Source organism: Phalaenopsis equestris, unplaced genomic scaffold, assembly GCF_001263595.1.
Source record: "Phalaenopsis equestris unplaced genomic scaffold, ASM126359v1 Scaffold000094, whole genome shotgun sequence".
Taxonomy (NCBI): domain Eukaryota; kingdom Viridiplantae; phylum Streptophyta; class Magnoliopsida; order Asparagales; family Orchidaceae; genus Phalaenopsis; species Phalaenopsis equestris.
Genome location: NW_018164536.1, coordinates 6417088 through 6440114, shown reverse-complemented (window position 1 = coordinate 6440114; position 23027 = coordinate 6417088). Strand labels below are relative to the sequence as shown.

The window sequence follows — 23027 nt, the reverse complement described above, 5'->3', positions numbered from 1 at the left end:
ATAAAATTTTAGTGCAATAAATCTATACATGAAAAATTATATTTTTAATAAAAGTTAAAAATATTAATTTGTCATGTAACATAAAGTGTAAATACATAAAAGTTGTGTGTTTTGTATGTAAATGCCCAAAAAACGGCCTCGGATTCTTAGAGCGCGCACGCGCGGAAGCTCTCTTTTGTGTTTTCTTTCCGCCAAAGACGTCATTCATCTCACCAAACGATCAAATGCTTCTTATTTCGCTCTCGCACAGCTCATTATCCCCAAAACCTTCCTTCATTCTCTGTTTCCTTCTCCAAAAAACGTTTTTTTTTTTCTCATCAAATTCTCATTCTCCCACTCTATCTTCCTCTCTTTCTTCTCCGGCCTGCTCTCCTTCCCCCAAAATCCTCTCCTGACCACTCCTTCGTCTCAAAGATCCCACCTTTTTCAAAAACCAGCCGAGTTTCAGAATTTCCCAATCTCCAGATCCATCAAAAATGTCATCTCCGTCTAATACACTCCCTGCTCTCCTCCTTCTCCTCCTGTTTCTTCACCTCTCCCTCGGTCGCCCATCAAACTCCCCCTCCGCCTACGAGATCCTGGAGGGATTCGGTTTCCCCAAAGGGATTCTTCCAGAGGGAGTGATCAGTTACCAGTTAGACGAAGATGGCGGCTTCCAGGTCCTTCTTCCCTGCGACTGCGAGTTCCGAGTGGAGGGAGAAGGGTATCTGCTCAAGTATGCCAGAAGGATCACGGGGAAGGTGAAGTCTGGTCAGTTGAAGGAGCTTAATGGCGTCAGCGTTAGGGTTTTGGTGGTTTGGTTTGGGATCAAGGAGGTTGTGAGGAGTGGAACTGATCTCTACTTCTATGTTGGTCCATTATCAGCTTCGTTTCCTTTGGCCAACTTTGAAGAGTGCCCCAAATGCAGCTGCGGTTCAGTTTGTTCTACTCAGATGGTGATGGATTCTTAGGCTTCAAAGTGCTGGTGATGGCTTCTCTTGCTTTGTTTTAATGCTTTGTTTAGGAAGGGGAGAAGTGTCAAAATGTTCTTTTGATTTTTTAATGGAAGTTATTTTAGTTCTATTGTCTATAAAAATTGTAAATTTAGTTCCCATATGTTTTTATGATGGGATGAAATAGTCACTAAAAGTTTTAAAGGAATGGCTATTTCATCATTAAGAGTTTGGGGATTAATTTGACATTTTTATAGTTATGGAACTAAAATGATTCTATGTAAATGATTGGGAGGTTATTTTGTCACTTTAATCATTTATGAATAGATTTATATGTGCTATACACTTTGAATAATGCATGTTTATATTGAAACTTGGATGTTTGTTTCTTTTGTTTTGAGGTAAGATTGAGAAGGTCTGGCTTTGATCATATTTAGATTATACTATTGAGAAAGTTGAGGTGGTTTAGGAAAGTTGGGAGTGTGGATATGATTTGAGATATGTATAAGAGCAACCTTTTTTCCCTCTTAACAAAGATATTGTCCCCTTGTTATAAATAGATGTAGAAATTCACCCTGGATGCAACAAAAATTTAAAAAGTACAAAGAAGAAAAGTTTAATGTTGCAATTGAATGTTGAATCCAAATTATGTGATAGATACACCACTTAGACAAGAGCACTGCACTCAATTCATAAAGAAAAAAGAAAGGAGATGAATATTAAAGAGTCAGAAAGCATGAAGATAAATGAAACTAAACTCATATTATTATTACTGTTGGCTAATCTTAGTTTGTTTTATTACTATGCATGTTCATAAATGAGAAAAGTATAAACATGATTTACTGGTTCTTTACAGAGTTGAGCCTTTAAAATCATTAATTTAATTTTCAAACTCTTTTAATATGAGTTGAAGTTGTCCGCTAACTCTTCAAAGAGATGATTACTTCAGCGCTAAAAAATTTTGAGGATTAGTTTAACATTTATATTGACAAACTAAAATGATCCATATAAATAATCAGAAGACTAAACTTTACTCATTTATGTATAGATTTATGTGTTTTAAGCTTTGAATGCATGTTTATAATGAAACTTTAATGTTTCCTCCTTTGTTTTGAGGTAAGATTGAGAAAATCTGGTTTTAGGCACATGTAGATTATGGTATTAAGAAAGCTTAGGAGAGTTGGGAATATGGTTATGATTTGAGATATGTATAAGAGAATTTTTTTTTTTTAAGAAAGATATTGCCCTCCTTATTAAAATAGATGAAAAAATTCATCCAACATGAAACAAAGATTCAAAATTGAAAAAAAAGAAAGAATTTTGATTGATATTATTGTAATTGAAATTTGATTATGTTATTAATAAAATGTTTGTATTTGTTTTGAGATAAATGTAACATAGTAATTTGTTGATAATTCATATGTTATATACATTTTAAAATAAATTAGAAGATTTTGAATTTATGAAGAAAGTGGATTGAATTTGAGTGCCAATTTATTTAATTCATAGCATCAATAATGTATGGGTGCATCTTTGACTAAAATATATTCCTAATTTTGTCATTCATCTTAATAAGTTTTGGGATCCCAATGGCCATAACTATCAGGATAACACAATTTAAAAAATGAATTATGATAAACTTATTCTTATTATTATTTTGCATTATCTGTCATATCTTCAAGCCCAACAATCCAAAGTGCATCAAAGTGCTTATCTTTAAGAGATTTTTGACAATTTTAGCTCTTTCTAAGCATAAGAAGTGCAAACTCAGTATATTCATTGTATTTTTCATTCTTCTCTACCATAAATCTCTTTATTGCTCTTATTTATGGTGAAAAGTGCTCTTTAAAGGAGAAAGACTTGTGGCAATCTATTGAATTTTTGGCTACTAATATCAATGAGCATTGGCTTACTATGGGAATTTTTAATTGCATTCTCAAACATGAAGAAAGTAGCAGTAATCCTCCAATTTTTAGTGGTTAAATATGCTTGGTTAGGAAAAAGAGATGATGATATTAAGATCCTTTATCAAAAACTAAAGTTAAAAGCAATAGAAATTTTATGAGAGAACTCCTTGCTAATAACTCTTGCATCTGCACTCAAAAAGTACTGCTAATGAAGTCATATCTTTCTTCTCTACTTTCTCAACATCCCTTCTAATTCTTATAAAAATAATGGTGAGATCCTCCCTATTGCTCATACCCTAAGTACCTTTGATTATGGTGCTCCTATGCATGAGTTTAATGATGTGGAAGAGATACAAAATGAATATTGGCTATGATAAAGTATATGGATTGGATGGATTTACTTCCAAAGGATATTTGGCACATCAATGGACCTTATATTGAGGCTATATACATTTCTTCAATCCCTCCAAGCTTTCTAACATGGTGAAATACTCTTTTATCACTCTCATGCCAAAAAGCTCTCAAGCCCAGCCTATTAATGATGATTGACATATATCTCTTTGAAATACTATTTGCGATGTTATTTCTAAGTTGCTTGCAAAGAGGATTAAACTCTTTTTTCCTAATATTATTGAAAAATTATGTGCAAAAATTGATTTGATGAAATCCCTAGATAAGATCAATCGCCATGTTTTAGATCATAGACTGAGGCATATGGATTTCCCTCTGCCCTTCAAATTTGGATTAAAACTTACACTGAATATGTTCATTTCTCTTTTTTAATCAGTGGTAGGACAAGATGTTTCCTTAACTTTTATGTCTTAAGAAAGAGCTGTCTTCTGTTTATTGAGGATTATTAGGGCTCAATTTTAAAGTAGTCAAAAAAAAAAATTGCTTTTAACAATTGTAAACACTGGAACTACAACAGCCACATGTAAATAGTTGGAGACTATTTTGACACTTTATACGATAAAAATTTAATAGTAATCGGGCGTCCGCCTTGAAGATGTTCAATTATTGCTTTGAAGTTATATTCTATTTCAGAATTATGAAGAAATTAATTTAAGTTTATTGATGTAACCATACACCATAACAGCCTTTGAAAATATAATTTTTTTAAAAGGATAAATTATCTCTTTCCATCATCTAAAAAATAAAATAAAATTTAACAGAGTTTTGCTACAAAAACTTCAAAGAAAAAAAAAACCAAGTAATGAGATCTACATGATGTTCAAACAGTGTTGTAATGAAACAAAATTTCATGAAATAAAAATATTTATTAAAGAAATATGTTTAATTTTTATAATATAAAGTATAAACAACACATTAGAACAAAATTTATAAAAAAAGAAAAACAATGAACTTTAGTACTATAACTTCTCTAGAATATGAAGAAACTCTTATAATGAAAACAATAAAGGAATGGTTTGAAAACTAGTGAGGGGTGACTAAGCTAATAAGCCTTTGTTGTTTTCTTTCTTCAATGTTTAATGTGGCTTTGCTTGGGTCCAGGTACAAAGTATATGGCTACAATGTGCAAGCAGTCGTCAGCAACGAGACAAAGAGACAGTAAGTGGAGCGGGCGAGTTACGAGCATATATGTATAAACAATTTTAACGCGAGCCCAATGTGGTATATACATATAGGCGAAATGAGCGCCCAAACTCAACATCATAATTTTCTTCCCTTTAATTTCAATTCTAACATAAATTACCATATTCTCGCATAAAAGTACAAACTATTCGAGAGTTTCGTGTCAATTCATACAAATCATAAAGATACAAAACTGCAATATTTTATGCATGTAAAACACCTACTTTTTATTAAAAAAATAAACAAAAGCCATTACAACCCAAACCGAAAAAGGATATTTATGTAAAAAAAACAAAAAAAGCCATAAAATATACAGTAAAAGAGAAGTGCATTCCGGCGATGCAGCCCCTCGAACGAACCATTTTGATAAATATTATATGAACCAAACACATTTCTACAATTTTGATCCATATAAGTTCTGTGTTCTAACCCTTCTGATCACTTCTCCTTCTCTGCTCCCTTCTGAAGAATGAAGGCCAAAAAAGCCTGTTAAGGAGAGACAAATGCAAGCAGAAGCCACCGAATTTGCTCTTTGCAAATACACCCTTTTATCATCTGTATAGACAGAAGCTGGAGTCAACACAGAATGCAAATTTACAAATTTTACCCAAGAAAATTTTAATTTTGTTGAAAGAAACAATAATGTACTAAAAATTGAAGATTATGTAACTCTGTTGTAAGATAAATAAGGAATATGATTTTTTTTTTTTTTTGCCATTTACATACATAGCACTCAATTTTTATGGATTTACGTGTCTCATGCCAAAACTTTCATTTTAACATGCATAGCCCCCAATTCTTTCATATCACATCAAAAGCAGCACTTGCTACACTTTTCAATGGTCAGATATGTAAATATAAAAGTTTTGGGCGTTAATGTAATTCCATAACAATTGGGTGCTCTGTATATAAATTTCCCTTTTTTTTTTCTTATTTGAAATGTAAAACTGTTCGTACTGAGAATAATATAATGTCTTAAAATGATTTTCAGCATGTTGTTTTATTGAAGTGCTCCTAACACAATTTTTTTCCTTTCTAGAACAGTTAAGAGTATAAGAGGTGTCAATTAGAGGTGTCAACGAGTTGAGTAGATTGAGCTTGATTTTAATCTTGATTGATTAATCGAGTTCAAACTGGAGCTGAAGCTTAACTCCATAAGTTCGAGCCAGCTCACGAGCTGACTTATTTATCATGAAAGATTGAAAACGATATTAATTTGAGCCAGTGTTATAGTAAAATGACAAATTGAATGATGAATTTGAAGATAAATAATAATAAATTAAATAGCATAAAATATAATATATAATTTTTTTAAAAAAATTTATAATAATTTATACATAAAATCTTAAATTTTAATACATTTTATAATATTAATATTTTGGGGGATTTACACACAACCCACACAATTCTTATGTATTTACATATCTTACGCCTAAACATTCATGCTTACATGCATATCATTCCAATTTTTAATATCATATCAAAAATATCACCATCACCATCTTTTTAAAAGAGAAATACACATTTTCATTCATAGCTTTATGACACCATTGTGTTATAAATGTCAATATCAAATCTTGAGTGTTAGATATGTGCATACATATGAATTGTGTAGTATGTACGTAAATCGCCCTAATATTTTCTAAACACGTCGGCTCACAAACTTTAGTTATTATCAACTGATCAAGCTCAACTCGCTAGCACTTATTAGCGCAAGCCCTTAGATTTTACACAAAATCAAAGATTCAATCCAAAAAAGTGAAATTTAAGCATTTATATGAAATTATTTTTTAAACTAAAAACAGAATTCCGCGCTTAAAACCAAAGAAATCTCATTTAACAGAGAACCAAAGCAAAGTGATATGCTAACCTTTGCCCTGTTTTTTCTGTCTTGACTTCACTGTCCTCCTGAGCCTTTAGTGAGCAATATTTTGCCCATTCTTTAAATAACTCTGAAGCATCTATTCGTAGCGGCTGCGAATCCAGCAGCTCAATCATACCCGCCTCTTTCTCATCTTTAGTAAAAACTGCAGCAATAATGTGGCTGAGCAATATAATCATATAACTTGATATTCTTACGAGTGAAGTGCCAAAATAGTATTCAGAGACTACTTAGAGTCATTTTAGTCCCGGAGTCTATAAAAAAGTCAAATTAGTTCTCATACCGTTTTAATATGGGCTCAAATAATCACCAGAGATGACTATCTTTGCACTCTTTAAAAAAGTCTAGGGACTGAGGTTTTGTTTGGAGCTGCAGTGCAGTAGTGGTGCGGTGCAACACAATAATTTTTTCTGTTTGGCAAAACTATGTTTTATCTACTTTTTTAAAAAGCTGTAACTGAAGGCTGGGTTTTGCCACCGGGTTTAGCTAAGTGTGATGGCTGAAAGATTGTTGCAGTCTTAACTTTTTCTAAAAAGAATTTGTAATAGCCACCATAGTTTTTTAATCAGCAGTTTCTTTTCAAACAGCTAGAGTTGTCTTAAATATATCCTAAATTTACAATTTTATAGACTCTGGGACTACAATGACCCTGCACAAAAAGTCACAGGACTATTTTAACACTTTTCTCATATTTACAAAAATAATGAGTCGGATCAGAGGAATACCAGATTCTGATTCGTTAGTTTCAGCATGAATGCTGACTTCGTTCGAGGAATCGGTAAACTTATGACTGCTATTAGACGCTTCCATACCGTTGGCTTCAACATCTAAGCTCCTCTCAATGATCGAATGGTCTGCCTTTCTTTCCTTTGGTCTGCCGTCATTTTTTTCGTTGATCGGAGCTGCGGCGAAGGAGAAGATGGATTTAGAGAGAGAAGGGACTGCTATAAAGTAAGAGGCATTTACATACATATCACCCAATTCCTATGTATTTACATATCTAACTCCTAAACTTTACATTTTACATTTATACCGCCGAATCTTTCATATCACAATTAAAATACCCCTATTTTAACTTTTAAAATGTAAAATGGACATTTTCATGCAAAAATAAAGTGGCATATATATGTAAATATTGAAGTTTACGTGTTAGATATGTAAATACATAAGAGTTGTGGTATGTATGTAAATCTTCCTTAAAGAAAGTAAACTCAAGTTAAAGAATGTTACGTGAGATGCGTTCAACGGCCGGGTTGTCTCGAAAGATCTCTTGAAAGCAGTCATCAGTACATTTGTGGTAAGGATTTGAAGCATTTTTACACCTTGGTTTCCCATCTCTTCTATCTGCCCCACTAATTGTTATCTTTCCTTCTTTTGATTTAGTGACTGCATTGATTTATTATTAGCTTGAGAATAACATGCAGTTACATAAATAATACCAAATTCCTATGTATTTACATATCTAAAACCTTGGTTTCACATCAAAAATACCACCAATTTAACTTTTAAAAAGTGAATGCACATTTTCATGCATAAGTAACGTGGTGTGATGTAAAAATTGAAGTTCAGATATTAGATATGCAAATACATAAGAATTGAGTGGCACGCATGTAAATATTCCAAAAAAATAACATAGGGTATTTACATATATACCACACCACTTTTATGTATTTACATATCTAAAATCTAAACTCTAATATTTACATGCCAACAACTCAAATCTTTAACATCACATCAAAATTACTACAATCATTATCTTTCTAAAAAAAAATACATCTTTTAGTGCATAGGTTTATAAAACCAAAGAGTTAAAAGTGTAAATATCAAACTTTGGGTGTTAGGGATGTAAATACAAAAAAATTTTGTGGTAAATACGTAAATTTCCCAAAAACAAAAGTAGAGAATAACTAGCTTACCTCCATCAGATATATATCTATCTGCCACATTTTGGAAACAGTATTCAGAACATTTATGGAATGGATTTGATGCATATTTGCAGCCAGGGTTCACGCCTGATCTTTCTGTATGTTTGACCATTTTCTTTCTTTCCTTTGTGCTTTTTGGATTAATGGCTGAAAAATACGTAATTTAAAGCATGAATAAGAGCTAAAATGATGGAGAATTAAAAAAAAAAGATGGAAGATTTACATACATACCACAGAATTCATATGTATTTACACATCTAACACCTACATCTAACACCTAAACTATTTACACATCTAACACCTAAACTTCAATTTTTACAAACATGCCACCTGCATGGAAAGGTTTATTTCACTTTTTAAAAGTTAAAATGGTGATTTTTTTTTTTTTGTGTGTGATATGAAAATTTTGGGAGGTATAAATGAAAAAAATTTAAAGTTTAGGTGTTAGATATGTAGGAATCGGACGGTAAGTATGCAAATGCCCCTAAAAACAATAATGCTTAAGGACTACCTTGCCCAGGCAGCGCCCTTTCAGGGGCCTCCCGGAAGCAGTATTCAGCACAAACATGATAAGGATTTGATGCATATTTGCACGCGGGATTGACTGCTCTGTTTGCAGTGCCAACAAGTTTTTGCTCCTTTGCCTTCATAACTGAAATTTTTATTTTCATAAATTGCAAAAGCTGACAATAATTTACAGTAAAAAATATTGAGGCTAATGGCATAAAATAACTTACCATCATTACGAATGACGGGAGAATTTGCAAAGCAAAACTTATTACATTTATGGTAAGGATTAGATGCATGTTTGCAGTTGGGATTCACATCACTTTCATCTCCAGTTATTAGAACTCCTTTATCCTTCCCTGCGGTCAAACTAACCAACATGAGAACATGAATGATTGACATAAGATATTATACACAGCTGTTTATCTTTAGTGAAACAAACATAAAAATATATATATATTTCATAAACAACTTTGAGCTTAATATGATACCAAGATTCATAATAATCATATCTTTTATAAATGTTTCTATAATAATATCTTACTTGCTGCAAGATTCTTCCAGAAAGACATCGACTTCTACAACAAAAACAAGCCTTTATCACACTAAGTGGGGTTAACTACATGCTATTGAGTGTCATATTGTCATTTAATTCTAATAGATTGAGATCATTTTTTATACAATATGCCCAAGTTTTTTTATATCTACCTCTGTCTTTCCTAACAAAAGTTGAATATAAAATATCTACTCTCCCAACCAGATCAGCAGATGGTCGACGTTTAATGTGACCAAACCATCTAAGACTATTCTATCTAATCTTGTTTGTGACTTGAGCTAAACCAACATTTTCACAAATATATTTGTTTTGCATTTTGCCTTAAGTATCAATCCACTCGTTCACCTAAGCATTCTCATCTCAGCAACACTTAACCTTGTTTTATGCTTCTCTTTTCAAGGCCAACACTCTGTGCCACAAAGCATTGCAGGTCTCACCACCATCTTATAAAATTTTACTTTTAAGTCTAAGTGGTACTTTTCTATCACATAATAGGCCTGATGCATTCATCCACTTCAACCAACCTGAATTCTACTAATAACATCCCCATCTATATCACCATCACTTTAAACAACAGACCCGAGATATCTAAAACGTTCACACCTTTGAAAAAATGTTCACACCTTTTAATGATTCAAAGACGACGACTTCTATTCATTTTTAAGAATAAAGTATGTGGTTGTAGTAACCTCATAATTTAATATTCAAAGGAATGTAATTTATGATCTTTCATTTAATAAAAAATTTCCTCAAATTATCAATCATGTGTCTGCTGGATGGATATGTAATTTTCTTTGATTTCAACAAGGTGCGGCCATAAAATCCAAATCATCTCCTTATTAAGTCGTGAGGTCTGGATTTCTTGCTTTGGTAAACTTACTTGAACCGATTTCATTTACATAATTAGTAATTGGATTGTGAGTGGTTCTGAATGTAATATAACTTGGCAAAAGAATGAAACTAATTTTAGTGCCTGAATTATAATTCCTAGATGTTTTTGTAACATTCAATAATCATTATAATTGAAGCAACGAAAAAATAAGATCTTAGAAAAATCTCTTACTCGTTTGTCTACAACATATCCATACGTGGAAACTATTTTGACTTAAAGTGCAATACTGAAAATCATAAAAATAAAAACATTGCATATCATTTTCCCATAAAACTCTGGAGCCCTTAGGGAAGTGAAAGAAGCAAGATTGGGGCATCTACAAACATGCCACACAATTCTTATGTGTTTACAAGCCTTGCCCCTAAGCTTGAATATTTACATTCATAACACTCAAATCTTTAACACTGCATCAAAATTTCTACTTTTTACTAACATTTTAAAAGTCAAATATGCCTTTTTATGCATAGATTAGTAATATAAATATCAAACTTTAGCTATCAGATATGTAAATCCATAAGAATTGTGCGGTATGCACGTAAATTTTCCAACAAGTTTTTGATTAAACTCGTGAGAATCTTTAGCCCAAATTTAAACTTTACATATTCAAGCCCACTTTATAAAACCTAATGATCTAACCTATCTCATAAACTTGGGAGGCATTTCATTGATTGCAATAGTGTTTGTGCACATAAAACAAGAAGTGGCTCAAAATGTTTCATGAATTCTTATTATTTATCTATTCCTATAGTGTTACATGAAGTCTTAACTTTAATTTGCTCAAATATTTTTTAGAACTTCTAGCGACCAATTTAGAAAATTATGTTATAATTTTTTTAGGATTGTGTAAAAAAAAAAAAATTAACCAAAAATATATATACAAAATGGAGTTAGAAAAATTATGTTCTTTTTAAAGTCAACATAAACTATTAAATGTTTGGTATTAATTCAAATAGATTAACAAAATTAATGGATATTGAGTGCAATTCTGTAAAAGGTTCTCAAAAAATGCATTGCGGAGGGGAGTTACCACCCCTTCTGCCCCCCATTATCCTATTGAAATCCTTGTCATGTCTAGCCCTTCCTTTTCTAGCACTTTCTTTGTCTATCTCCTTCCGTTTTCCATCACCTTTCTATTTATATTCCCTACATATTCTATCTACTATTCCCCATTATATATAGGTGTGTTCGCTTTGGTTAAAATCAGTTTTTGCCTTCTAGATTTCATATTTTTGTCCAAGCCAACCGTTGGGGTTGTTTTACCTTCTAGGGTTGTATTCAAAGGCGAGGAGGTGCTCAGATTGTAACTCGCCCGAGACGGTGATCTTCTCCAAAGGCTTGAGGGGTGTTCCGACTGTAACTTGATCCTGTGGGGATACCTATCCTCCCCAAATCCCCTCCGCGGTCCACCTTCTCATGTTCTCCCTGTTGCCAGCTCTATTCCCCGCTCCCTCTGTTGTTGCCGCCACTCATACAGCACCCTCACCTGCTGTGGCAATACCTTCCCTCCATCCCAACATATTGCCACCAACCCTCCAGCCTCCCGGCCAGTCGTCGCTTCCCTCTTCCCTGCTGTCCTACTACTGTCTGCCCTCCTCCCTGCCTTCCAATGTTGCAGCCACGCCATTCCAAGCCTCCAACTACGCCTGCAACCCGCAATCAACCCCTCTACCTATTGTCCAACCACCATCCACCACCTTCGTTACATGTCTTTTTACATGCTTAATTTCCCCTTACTTTTTATATTAGTTTATGAATGAAATTTTCTTTAAAGAAAGATATTTTTATATTTTTGGTTGCGGGTATAAAATGTAAGGCAATTGGAGCGAACTGGAGCGAAAACGGGGCGAAAAGGAGACAATTGTAGCAGTGGAGCTTCGACCTGAACTAGCGCCTAAGTGCCAGTTTTTGGCGTCGGACCCCGTAAACAATCCAGAGAATGTGGCCTCTAGACGCCAGTTCATTTCCCCAACCGACAGAGGACGTGGCGCATAGGAGCCACAGTTGGGCGTTTAGGTGCCACAACTGTCCGAAGCAGTTTTCTAGGGGTTATTTAGCAGTTCGTGACAATGAAAAGCGCAATTTGTTGCCATTTGAGGACTTGGGGACGAAGTTCCAAGGTGGACTTCAGGAAATCCATATCAGGAGTAGGAGAGTAAGATTTCACTAATTTAGAGATATTTGTAAGGAAATTTGATAGCAATTTGTAAGCGATTGTATCAACAATTGCAAGGAGCAGTAGAGAACTGGAGTAGGATTTCACTAATTTAGAGATATTTGTAAGGGAATTTGATAGCAATTTGTAAGCGATTCTATCAACAATTGCAATGAGCAGTAGAGAACTTCGGTGGAAGGATTTCAGAGAGATTAAAGCTAAGTATTGTATGTTTTGATTGCATTGTAATCCAGTAAACATGTATTTAGTGAACTTGTTTTGCTAAGTAGAGTTTGTTTGATTGTCTTGCGATCCTTTAAATCACATATTTAGTTTAAGTGAACTTGTTTTATTAAGTAGAGATTGTTTGATTGCCTTGTCATCCCATACAACACATATTTAGTTTATAAGCTTTATTTCATGATGTTTTCTATTGAATTTATCATGCATTGTGAGTAGAAACCCTATACTTTTTTGTGATGATTTGGTAGTAAGTGTAGGGTGTTGAAGTTTAAGAATAAATCTTAATTTTATATGTGATGAATGTTCTCCTAGACTTAATTTACACATCTTATCAGTCATACGATTTGTTAAAACTTGTTGTGACCCACTTGACTTGACCATGAGTAGTGGTGAATCAACATGAGAATGTTTATATTGTCCATTTAACTATGAAACGTAGTAGTTAGGTGGTTGTGCAAAGTTATGGAGATAAATATCCTGAGAGGTTCGGATTAGAGCTTTCTGGGAGACAGGCGGGGCATACAGTTATGGGAAGCCTATATGTGGCACCAACTAGCACTACTGCCAAAAGAAAACAATTAATTAGTGAACTAATCGTATCTATAACTCGGGAGATGGTAGATAGACATATGTTGCTTTTGTCATTACTTTATTTACATTCTTAAACTTTAAACTGACAACCTACTTAATTATTCACAAGAGAAAAGTATTTTTTATTAATCTTTAATTTCACCTTATTGATTTCTCCAGATAAGTTTTAACACAAGATTAAAATTGTAACTTGGGAGAAGTGATAGCAAAACCACCTTTATCGACATTTCAAACTAGAACCTTATAGTAGTAAACTAGAACTTCACCAAAGTGATTACTTCCGCTATTCCATGTGAGATCGATACCCGGGACTAAAGAAAGTCCTATATTACTTGAACGATATGTGCACTTGCGTTAATACTTGGTGAATAGTTAGGGGGTGGAGAAGTAAGTTATTAAATTTTATAAAATATATTTTCAAAATTATAATATTTAAACCCTAAATCACTTCGTAATTGCCCTAGGGTGTCTTCTATATTTATGTCGTTATTTTCCTAATGTTAAGAGGCTTTATTTGTAAACATTTTGAATTTTAGTAATAACATTCACATTTGTATTATGGTTTGGGTTAACTTCGATATCATGCATGTATGTGGGTACCGCAAGCAATTTCGAGCAAGATCCAAATTAAGCCCAAATTTATGGTTTGGGTTAACTTCGATATCATGCATGTAAGCAATTTCGAGCAAGATCCAAATTAAGCCCAAATAGATGAAAATAGCAAGATGGACCAGTATTGATAGGATCGTTTCAACTATTTTCGACAGTATGAGGATATCAAAACATTAAACTCTTCAATATCATAAGCAGAGTACTTGGAACTCGTGTAAATGGTTTATCTCTTTATGTTACTTTTAAGTAATTATAATGAACAACCTAGTACAATTGGGTCAATGAATAGTATATCTTACTACACTTGAGTCTCAAAATTTGCAATTACCTCATTTGGTGTTATTAATAAAATATAAAAAGTATATCTTACTACATTCCTACTTGAGTCTCAAAATTTACAATTACCTCATTTGGTGTTATTAATAAAATATAAAGCAATGTATTAATATGTTTGAGACAAATCCAAGCTTTTATGGATGGATCAAGTGCCTTATGTACATGGCACTCATCACAAATGATTAGTAGCTAAACTATAGTAACTGATAAATAAATAACTAAGCTAGTGCATAAATAGTGATTACAGTTATAAGCTGCTTGGTCGGTTGTAAAATGAGTGCACTGCATCCCTTTTGCAGGGGTTTTAAAAATCCCAGCGTTTGGTGGGAAAAATTCCAAATGCACTATAAAATTGTAATGCATTAAAAATTTATTCCTTAGTTCAATTTTAATGTATTTGAAATTCGTTGGATTTAGACAAATTTCAATTACACAACTTTATTTAAAGTGTTGCCTCTGTCGGTGAGCCACCTGCCACCACCTCCATCACCTATTATTGACCGCATATTTTACATTTATTTTCATTTTACTTCAAATCAAATAAAAATATATAAAAAAAACATCATTTATTTTAGATAATTTATCAAATTACTTATTATGATAAAGTGATTTTCATTAGGCAAGTAACTTTATAAAAGTAAAATATGAAAGTTTCATTAGTGAGTAAATTTACAATCATGCACATAATAAACTACCAAGTGCTAGATAAGAATGTTAAAATGGAAAAACCTAAAATATTAAAGTGAAATGAAAACTTCTGACAAAGAGGATGATCAAAACCTATTAAAATAAGGTAGTATAGAATAGACATGTAAGATTGGTGTGAAACATGTAAAATGAAGGTAAAATATTCACCAAAAAGATAAATAGATGGAATTTATTTGCAAGGCTGTGATGAAAAAAATCGACAAAAATTAAAATACTTGTGTTAAAAAAACAATTGCTTCTAATAGGTTAACACATTAAGCAGTACTCAAGTTGAATGAATGGAGAAGGATTCATGAGGCTGGCCTTGGAATAAAATTAATAATGATTAAAAAATATTCAATATATTACCATATAAAAATTTGTGTAATTGAAAATTTTACTACGGGGGATTTACATACATACCAACCAAAAATTTCTTACTGCTTACTTATCTAACAAATTTTTTTATATTTACATGTCTAACACCTTAATCACTAAATCACATCAAAAATACCATTAATATTAACTTACCTAAAGTAAAATGTACATTTTCAATCACATATTTTAATGTGATTCAAACACTAGTGTGTTATATAAGTAAATATCTAAGAAAATTGTGGTGTGTATGTAAATCCCCCTTTATTATTTAATTATGTCTTAATTAAATTATAAATAACTAAATTAATGTACAAATAATAGTTAAATGATTTTTTCCAATGTATTTAAACAAGGTTCAATTTTTAAAATTTAAACAACAAGTTCCATATTCAAATATAATAATAATGGATGATACTTCAAGAATAATAGGATATAATTGCTTGTCTTTCACTCCAATAATTGTGTAACATTTATACATCTTGGAAGAGCTTCTAATAAGAAACATTAAAAAAATAATAATAATTATTATATAATAATTACAAATTGTAATGGATTCATGAAATATTGTCCTCAATAATCCATTAAAGATAATGTTAGCAAGTCAATCAGCTGTAGTTACTAATGAAATACATATTAGAGCACTATTAAACTGTTCTTCAATATAATATCCATCAATTTCAACATGCTTTATTCAGTCAAGATTCTATAAAAATGTGTACAAAATGATAGCCCATGTCAAGTCTAGTATTCGATATTTGGATAAATCTTCCCGTTAATCTTTGATAAAAGATTTTTTCAATTGTTATGATTTAGAATACCTCCAAGTTATAATTAAATTCCATGAGGCTCTTGACAATTTGCATCCTAATTTAACCGTATCTTCAACAAGTTTGTTATATTTTTATATGTGAAATGAATATTTCATGTCAAGAGTTTACAAATTTATGTTAAGAAAGTATTTTAGTTTGCCTCATTCTTTGCTTCAAATTCTCCGAGCAACTTTTTTTTTTACTTCTTCATCCATTCTAAGTTACTATTTATCATAATTATATTATCAACATAAACTAGTAGTACGAAGATTTCCGTGAAGTAGTGTGTTCCATAAATAACATATAATCTCTTTGACTTCATTTATAACCCATATTGAAAATTATCTTAGTGAACAATTCAAACTATTCCCTTTGAGATTCTTGAAACCAAGTAATATATCTTTTGTATCTCACATCCCTTTTATTTTGTATTTGAGTCAAATCTAAACCCTCCATACATACATTATTCTCTAAGTTAACATATAAGAAGGTATAATTCACATTGAATTGTCGTATCTTCCATCCCATATTAGCTGCTATAAACTCTAATAATATTTATTTTAGCAAATGGAGAAAAATATTCAAGATAATCAATCCCATATATATAAATGTAGGTATTAGGCAGCAATTTGCTTTTATACATTTCTAGAAAATCAGTGGATTTTTATTTTATAATGAATACTCGTCAAGATCCCACTATTTTTTTTCTTTTTAATAACTGCATCAATTCCCACATTTTAGTTTTTGAAGGGCTTCATTTCTCCTCTACAACATTATTTTAATTCATAATATTTAAAGCCTCAAAAACTGTTTCAGATAAAAATAATAAGCAAGCTAGTAAGAAATGATTGATAATCATAAGATTTTTTTTTTTTTTTGTATGATAAAAGCAAGTGCAAGACATGTTCAGGAATGGTTCTTGGACCTGGTATAAGTGCAAGACATGTTCAGGAATGGTTCTTGGACCTTCATTTATAGAATTAATGGTTTCCTCGACAAATTCAATGGTAGGGATTAATACGGTTGATGGAAATTGTGTAGACTGAGATGCATTAAATTTTAAATAAACCTATAAAAGCAAAGTAGAAAGTAGTTCTCTTATAGACTCGGTTTGAGTAGAATTGACTAGATCTAGAGTTGTTCACTTGGATGAGTGATAAGAAATTATATATATATATATATATACTGCGATAAGTAGTAACAAAAATAGTGATCTTTTTTTATTGAATATGACATTTGTTGTCACATGTACCTTTCTTGTGCAAGATAATAGCACATTTAATTGCTCAAATACCAATTTGGGAAATTTTTTAGAATGAATTTATTTTAAGCTATTGAAAACGAGATAGCATGTGTTTAAGACATATGTAAGGCACTTGAACTCAAAGACTTTTCGAGGTAGCCCATTATAATATAGATGACTATTAAAACTGATTTTTCCTAAGACCATTTTGAGATATTTTTATAAAACATGCCAGCTTTTATGATAGCTAAAAGGTGATCATTCTTTCGATCAGCCTTTGCATTTGTTGGGGTGTATACACACAAGAGGTTTCATTTATTAATAATTTTTTTTTAAAATATAAAGAGAAATAATGTTAACAATAGTCATTGGCATTATAAAATCTAACTCATCACCAAATTGATCGTTGATCGTGTTGAAAAAGATGGTACTTACATCACATTTGGCTTTTAGTAAAAAAATTCATAGCACATGGGTGCAATCATCAATAAAATACGCCAACTATTCACTAGATTTTTTTAATGCAACTTGATAGATTTTATAACATCCTTTGATTAAAATTAAGCTTAATATATTTTTCAAATGTTAACTATTTTTATTAAAGCTAGCCATTAGAGATTTATTTGGAGAGTTTTTATTAGCCATTAGAGGTTAATTGGAGAATTTGACTTGTTGTTGACCATTTGAATGGCATTTAAGGTAGGTTTTTTATATATATTTGGTTATATTTTTACAAACTATAAAAAAGATATGCTTTAGTGAGCCAAATGTTAAATACAAAAATTGTAAAAATCTTCTCATACAACTTCTCCTCAAAGCAACATCGTTTCTTAAAATAAAATTTAAGGGTCGATCTTAGAAATTTACTTCTAATTTTCTCATATAGATTTACTTTTACACTTTGAGCAATCATCAAGTCTATAAGTTAGGATATAAATGAACTAATGCACTTGATGAGCAACTCGAACTTCGCTTGATTAATACCTGATCATGTTTGTTAAAATTAGTAAATAAACAAATTTGAACTTTTCTTTTTTAACTCGAAGGTTAAATGAACCAAATTTAAATAGAATCAACTCATTTATTAATGCTCACGAACAATCACATTTGTTGTTCAACAAATAATTTAATAAATGTTCTATGTTTGCTCATATATTATTTAAATAAAATTTGATTAGTTAAAATTTATTTATTTAAATATTTAATAATAACATATTAAAAATTTGTATACATATAAATTTAACACAATTTCTTCTTCTTTCTTAACGAATTAGTTACTACTTATTTATGTTATTTGATTTCAAGAAAGTTTACTTTCAACATATATATTATTTTATTTACTTGGTCTAAACTAGTTAGATGTTAATTTTAAATTTATTCAATTTCTTATTTATTTAGATTTATAAAATAATTTGTTAAGATCTTTATATAAAAATCAAGTACTAATTTAAATTTTCAACTGTCTGCTAGCTTTATATAAAAAAATAAGTACAAATCAATTTTTTTTTTATTTTATATCAAAATTCAAATAAAATTTGAATTTTAAATTGTTAATTTTATATAAAAATCAAATATTCATTTGAAAGTTAAATTTCTTTAGTTTATATAAAAAATCATGTATCTATTCAAATTTTAGCTTGTTCAATTAATATAAATAAGTCAAGTACAAATCAAGTATAGTCATTAAAAAAATTAAGCAGCCAACTATAAACATATATATGAATGCTCCGCTCAAGATCGAACTTAACATGAACAACTTATCATTTGACCAAGCCGAGTCCAATCCATGACAAAATCGACTTAACTCGACTCAATTACAACCCTCTTTATAAGCAAGTTGCAATATTTTTGTAAACTTAGTTTTTAAGTCGCTTTTGTCCATTAAAGAAGAGTATAGATTGTAAAGACTTTCTCCACCCTAGGAAAAAAAAGGATCTTATGGTGGTAAGATTGAAATAGTAGTCTAGAGGTCTAGAGGAGGATGCATGCGATGGAAAAACTTCATAAAAATTTTTATATGATATCTCTTACTACATTTAATTTACTCTTCCGACTTAATCCACAAATGACAAAGGCAGGAGTCTTTACATGATAGTTTAACGGTTCAGAATGTTGAAACATTGATCCCAAATTGCTCCAAAGTTATTGTCGTTGGCATATTTTTATCCTTTAAACTACCAAAGCTAATGACTCTGCCTATAGTGCCATAATAAGCAGGGCCTAAAAGCTAAGAGCATCAGCAATTTTGCTGAGGCGCCCAGGTATGTGTTTGAGCAAAAATGTGATTTTTTGTAGAAAACGAGCCCATCATGCATGCATCCTAGATAAATACTTTCCAGATTTAATATATTTGAGGGCTTGGTGATTGTTGCGTTGGACTTCTTTGGGAAATAGATAATGCTCATAATGCCGAAGTGCTCGGATGACAACATACAATTTTTTTTGGTATGTTTGTTCACTTCCGACATGTTTCACTAAGTTTCTCGCTAAGAAATTCCAATGGTAATCCCTTTTGGGTAAGAAAAACATCAATCTAGGTCGCACAAGAATCAGATTCAACTTCAAAAAACTTGATCAAAGTTAGGGAGTACTAAGACCAATCCAAAGCTTAGCTTCTCCTTCAACTCTGCAAGGCTCTTATCCCTTCAATCCCCCATTTGAGCCTGCCTAACTAAATTGCAGATTAGTTCTAAATTATCCCAAACAAGAAAAGACAAATTATCTATAGATTTTGCTAGTAACAAGTTGCAGATTAGTTCTAATTTACAAGATAATTCAAACTCTTCCCCCTGAATTCATTTCATATCAACTTTAATTTAGAACTGTAACAGGAATCTGCACCAGGTTAAGTCCAGATGCATTTCAGTCACTTTGAAAGCATCCTATATGATCCAACTCGCAGTTGATTAATCAAAACTTATCACAAATCATGTAAAAACTCCAAAATAAAAGTAATAAAACCATAAAACTTTAGCTCCATGTATGAGTCCAACTCCAAAGAGAAAATCAGCAAGATTGAAGAATTAAACCTGGCTCTATAAACGCATCATGAATCTTCCCCGTAATTTTCTCAGAACAGTATTCCGAGCATTTGTGGTAAGAATTGGAAGCGTTAGGGCAACTTGGATTCACCCCCTTTCTCTCCGACATCTTTTCCCAATCCGAACTACTCCCACCTACAACCAAATCAGATAGGCAAACAAAACATCAAAACCTAGACAAGAATCAAACCCACCAGAATTCGAGCACAGAGAAAACACATCGGCAGAGAAACCTGATCTTTCTCCATCCAAGAGCTTATTCACGGATGGAATCTTGTCGAGACAGTGCCAGCCGCATTTATGGTAGGGATTGCGTGCGTCGGGGCATTCGGGATTCACATCTCTGTCGTTAAAAGAAAGGAATACAGCAAGGGGTAGCGCCCCCTTCTTCTTCCTCCTCTCGCGTAACTCATCCGCAGAGCCAAAGCTTCCTCCTTTCTCCATTCAAAACCCTTCCAGAGCTCTTCCTCCTCTAGAAACACAAAATGGGAACCGGAAGGCGCCAGATAAGTCGCAGGACAGCCGCAGAAAGGGGAAGTTCGGAGAAGACTTTGAGAGATTCAGCTGACTATGTCGCCAACTTGGAATCTAAGAAAAGTGACAGCGCCCAAAAATTGAGAAGATTATGGAAGTCAGCCGACTAAAGATGAAAATGGAGTTAACTTGAAAGAATCAGGGTGGGGAGGTAAAGAAACAACGTGGGAGGAGGGGAAGAAAGTCAAAAAGGGTTTCAGAAGGGCGAAAAGTGAAAATTGAGTCCCGGAGGTGACGGCATGGGGGATGTGGAAGCGGAAAAGTGGGCTTGTTGGAAATTGCATGAACTTTGGGTGGGTGAAAAAAATAATACTAGAACATTCTTATGTAAATTTAAAATTTATTAAAATGTTTGGGAAATTTACATTGAATATGTAAATTTACATTGAATATGTAAATTTCTCAAACATTTGGTGAGTAAATTCCCCAGCCACCTGATCGGACGACCCATATGGACCCCCCTTGATCATAGAGGACTTTTAATGACTTGAGGCCCTTAATGACCTCAAAATTAAGGGAGTTTAGACATGTGGGATTACTATCGTCGAGATGCTCAATTTGAATATAAATGTTTCAAATTTGGAGTTGATTTTACCATCCAATTGAAGATTTGAAATCTTCAAAAGTGATTTAATGGTTTGATTATGACTGCTTTGGAGATGTGATTATATTTGATACGAGCTATAGGTTAAATAAATATAACTTATGTTGTGCTCCTATTGTTGGTGTTAACCACAATTGGCAGAATGTTTGGGAAATTTACATATTCAGCCCACAGGTTATATGTATTTACATATATCATATTACGTATATATTCGAAAAGGAACCCGGTGTTTGGCAGAGGCTTAAATAATGATTTCCCATGCGCTGGGCCCCATGATGTGTGCCTAAATATTCGAGGATCTAGTGCCACTCACGATGGAACCCGTGCCCTGAGAGGACTTACCAACAAATAGGTCACGGCATGAGAAATTTTCAGAGACTATTATACGAGGCTCTAGTCACTAAATATGTTTAACAATTCAAGTATCAACCTCATTAAGGCTCACGTTGCCAGAGAGGGATTTGAACCCCCGATCTAAGGGATCTTACACCAAAGATGCCAACCAGCAGACCGGGATACGCGACATCTATATATATATAATATTTAATGACATATTTTTGTTATGTGTATATGTATATATATATATATATATATGGAATATTTATGGAATTTATATCTATATGATATAATTTTTTAAAATATTTGTATATCTAATAACAAAATTTTATATTTATATTTATAATACTTTTTACATCATAATGTTTAATAAAAAAATATATTTCTTATTTTTAGAACATTAAGAATTGTAATAATTTTTACGTGATATCAAACATTTGAGTGCTATGACTATAATAATAAAAATTTAAGTGTTACATACAAAAATACTTTAGAATTGTGTGATATATATGCTCCTAAATTTAAAAAAAAATCATATCATAAATTTGGCAAACATAATATTAATTATTAAGTAAATTTACTAATTATTATTTTTTTTTATAATTTAATCAAGATATTATAAAATAAATTTTTTTTAATCTATGGGATTAGAAAAATAGTTATATCAAAGTATTTAGAGTAAAAAATAGTTACAATAAATTTCAAATTTATCAAATTTACCATAACTATATATAATATAAAAATATATATATTTATTTATGCATTACATTTAATTTAAGGTAATTCTTATAGATATTATAATATGTTTTTTTCTTAGAATAGCTCTTATGATATATCCACTTTATATTGACCCCCCTTGATCACAGAAGACTTTTAATGATTTGAGGCCCTTAATGACCTCAAAATTAAGGGAGCTTAGACATGTGGGATTACTACGCCGAGATGCTCAATTTGAATATAAATATTTCAAATTTGGAGTTGATTTTACCTTCCAATTGAAGATTTGAAACTTTCAAAAGTGATTTAATGGCTTGATTATGACTGCTTTGGAGATGTGATTATATTTGATACAAGCTATGTGTTAAATAAATATAACTTATGCTGTTCTCCTATTGTTGGTGTTAACCACGGTTGACAAAATGTTTGGGAAATTTACATATTCAACCCACAGTTTCTACGTATTTGCATATATCATATTATATATATATATATATATATATATATATATATATATATATATATTTAAAAAAAAACCCGGTGTGTGGCA

General features: G+C 31.7%; 2 protein-coding genes across 2 annotated transcripts; one reads left to right on the top strand and one right to left on the bottom strand.

Moving 5' to 3' along the window:
- The first annotated feature begins 165 nt into the window (after window positions 1-165).
- LOC110020264 (uncharacterized protein At5g01610-like) lies at window positions 166-1353 on the top strand. Its single transcript, XM_020718304.1, has one exon. The coding sequence runs from the start codon at window positions 477-479 to the stop codon at window positions 948-950; it is 474 nt and encodes a 157-aa protein (XP_020573963.1). The 5' UTR covers window positions 166-476; the 3' UTR covers window positions 951-1353.
- Window positions 1354-4542: 3189 nt separating this feature from the next.
- LOC110020239 lies at window positions 4543-21073 on the bottom strand. Its single transcript, XM_020718267.1, has 9 exons — window positions 20520-21073; window positions 20275-20421; window positions 8977-9105; window positions 8751-8891; window positions 8231-8386; window positions 7545-7700; window positions 7040-7216; window positions 6303-6459; window positions 4543-4987 (listed from the first exon to the last, which is right to left on the bottom strand). The coding sequence occupies exons 1-9, from the start codon at window positions 20728-20730 to the stop codon at window positions 4984-4986; spliced, it is 1278 nt and encodes a 425-aa protein (XP_020573926.1). The 5' UTR covers window positions 20731-21073; the 3' UTR covers window positions 4543-4983.
- Window positions 21074-23027: the final 1954 nt, after the last annotated feature.

What these genes read in the sequence shown, in the direction of transcription:
- LOC110020264 (XM_020718304.1), top strand. Translation starts at nt 477, where the DNA reads ATGTCATCTCCGTCTAATACACTCCCTGCTCTCCTCCTTCTCCTCCTG.
- LOC110020239 (XM_020718267.1), bottom strand. Translation starts at nt 20,730, where the DNA reads ATGGAGAAAGGAGGAAGCTTTGGCTCTGCGGATGAGTTACGCGAGAGG. An exon ending in AAGGGCGCTGCCTGGGCAAG is followed by an intron (nt 8,387 to 8,750) that starts GTAGTCCTTAAG and finishes CGTATTTTTCAG; the next exon opens with CCATTAATCCAAAAAGCACA. An exon ending in TAGATATATATCTGATGGAG is followed by an intron (nt 7,701 to 8,230) that starts GTAAGCTAGTTA and finishes AAATCAATGCAG; the next exon opens with TCACTAAATCAAAAGAAGGA.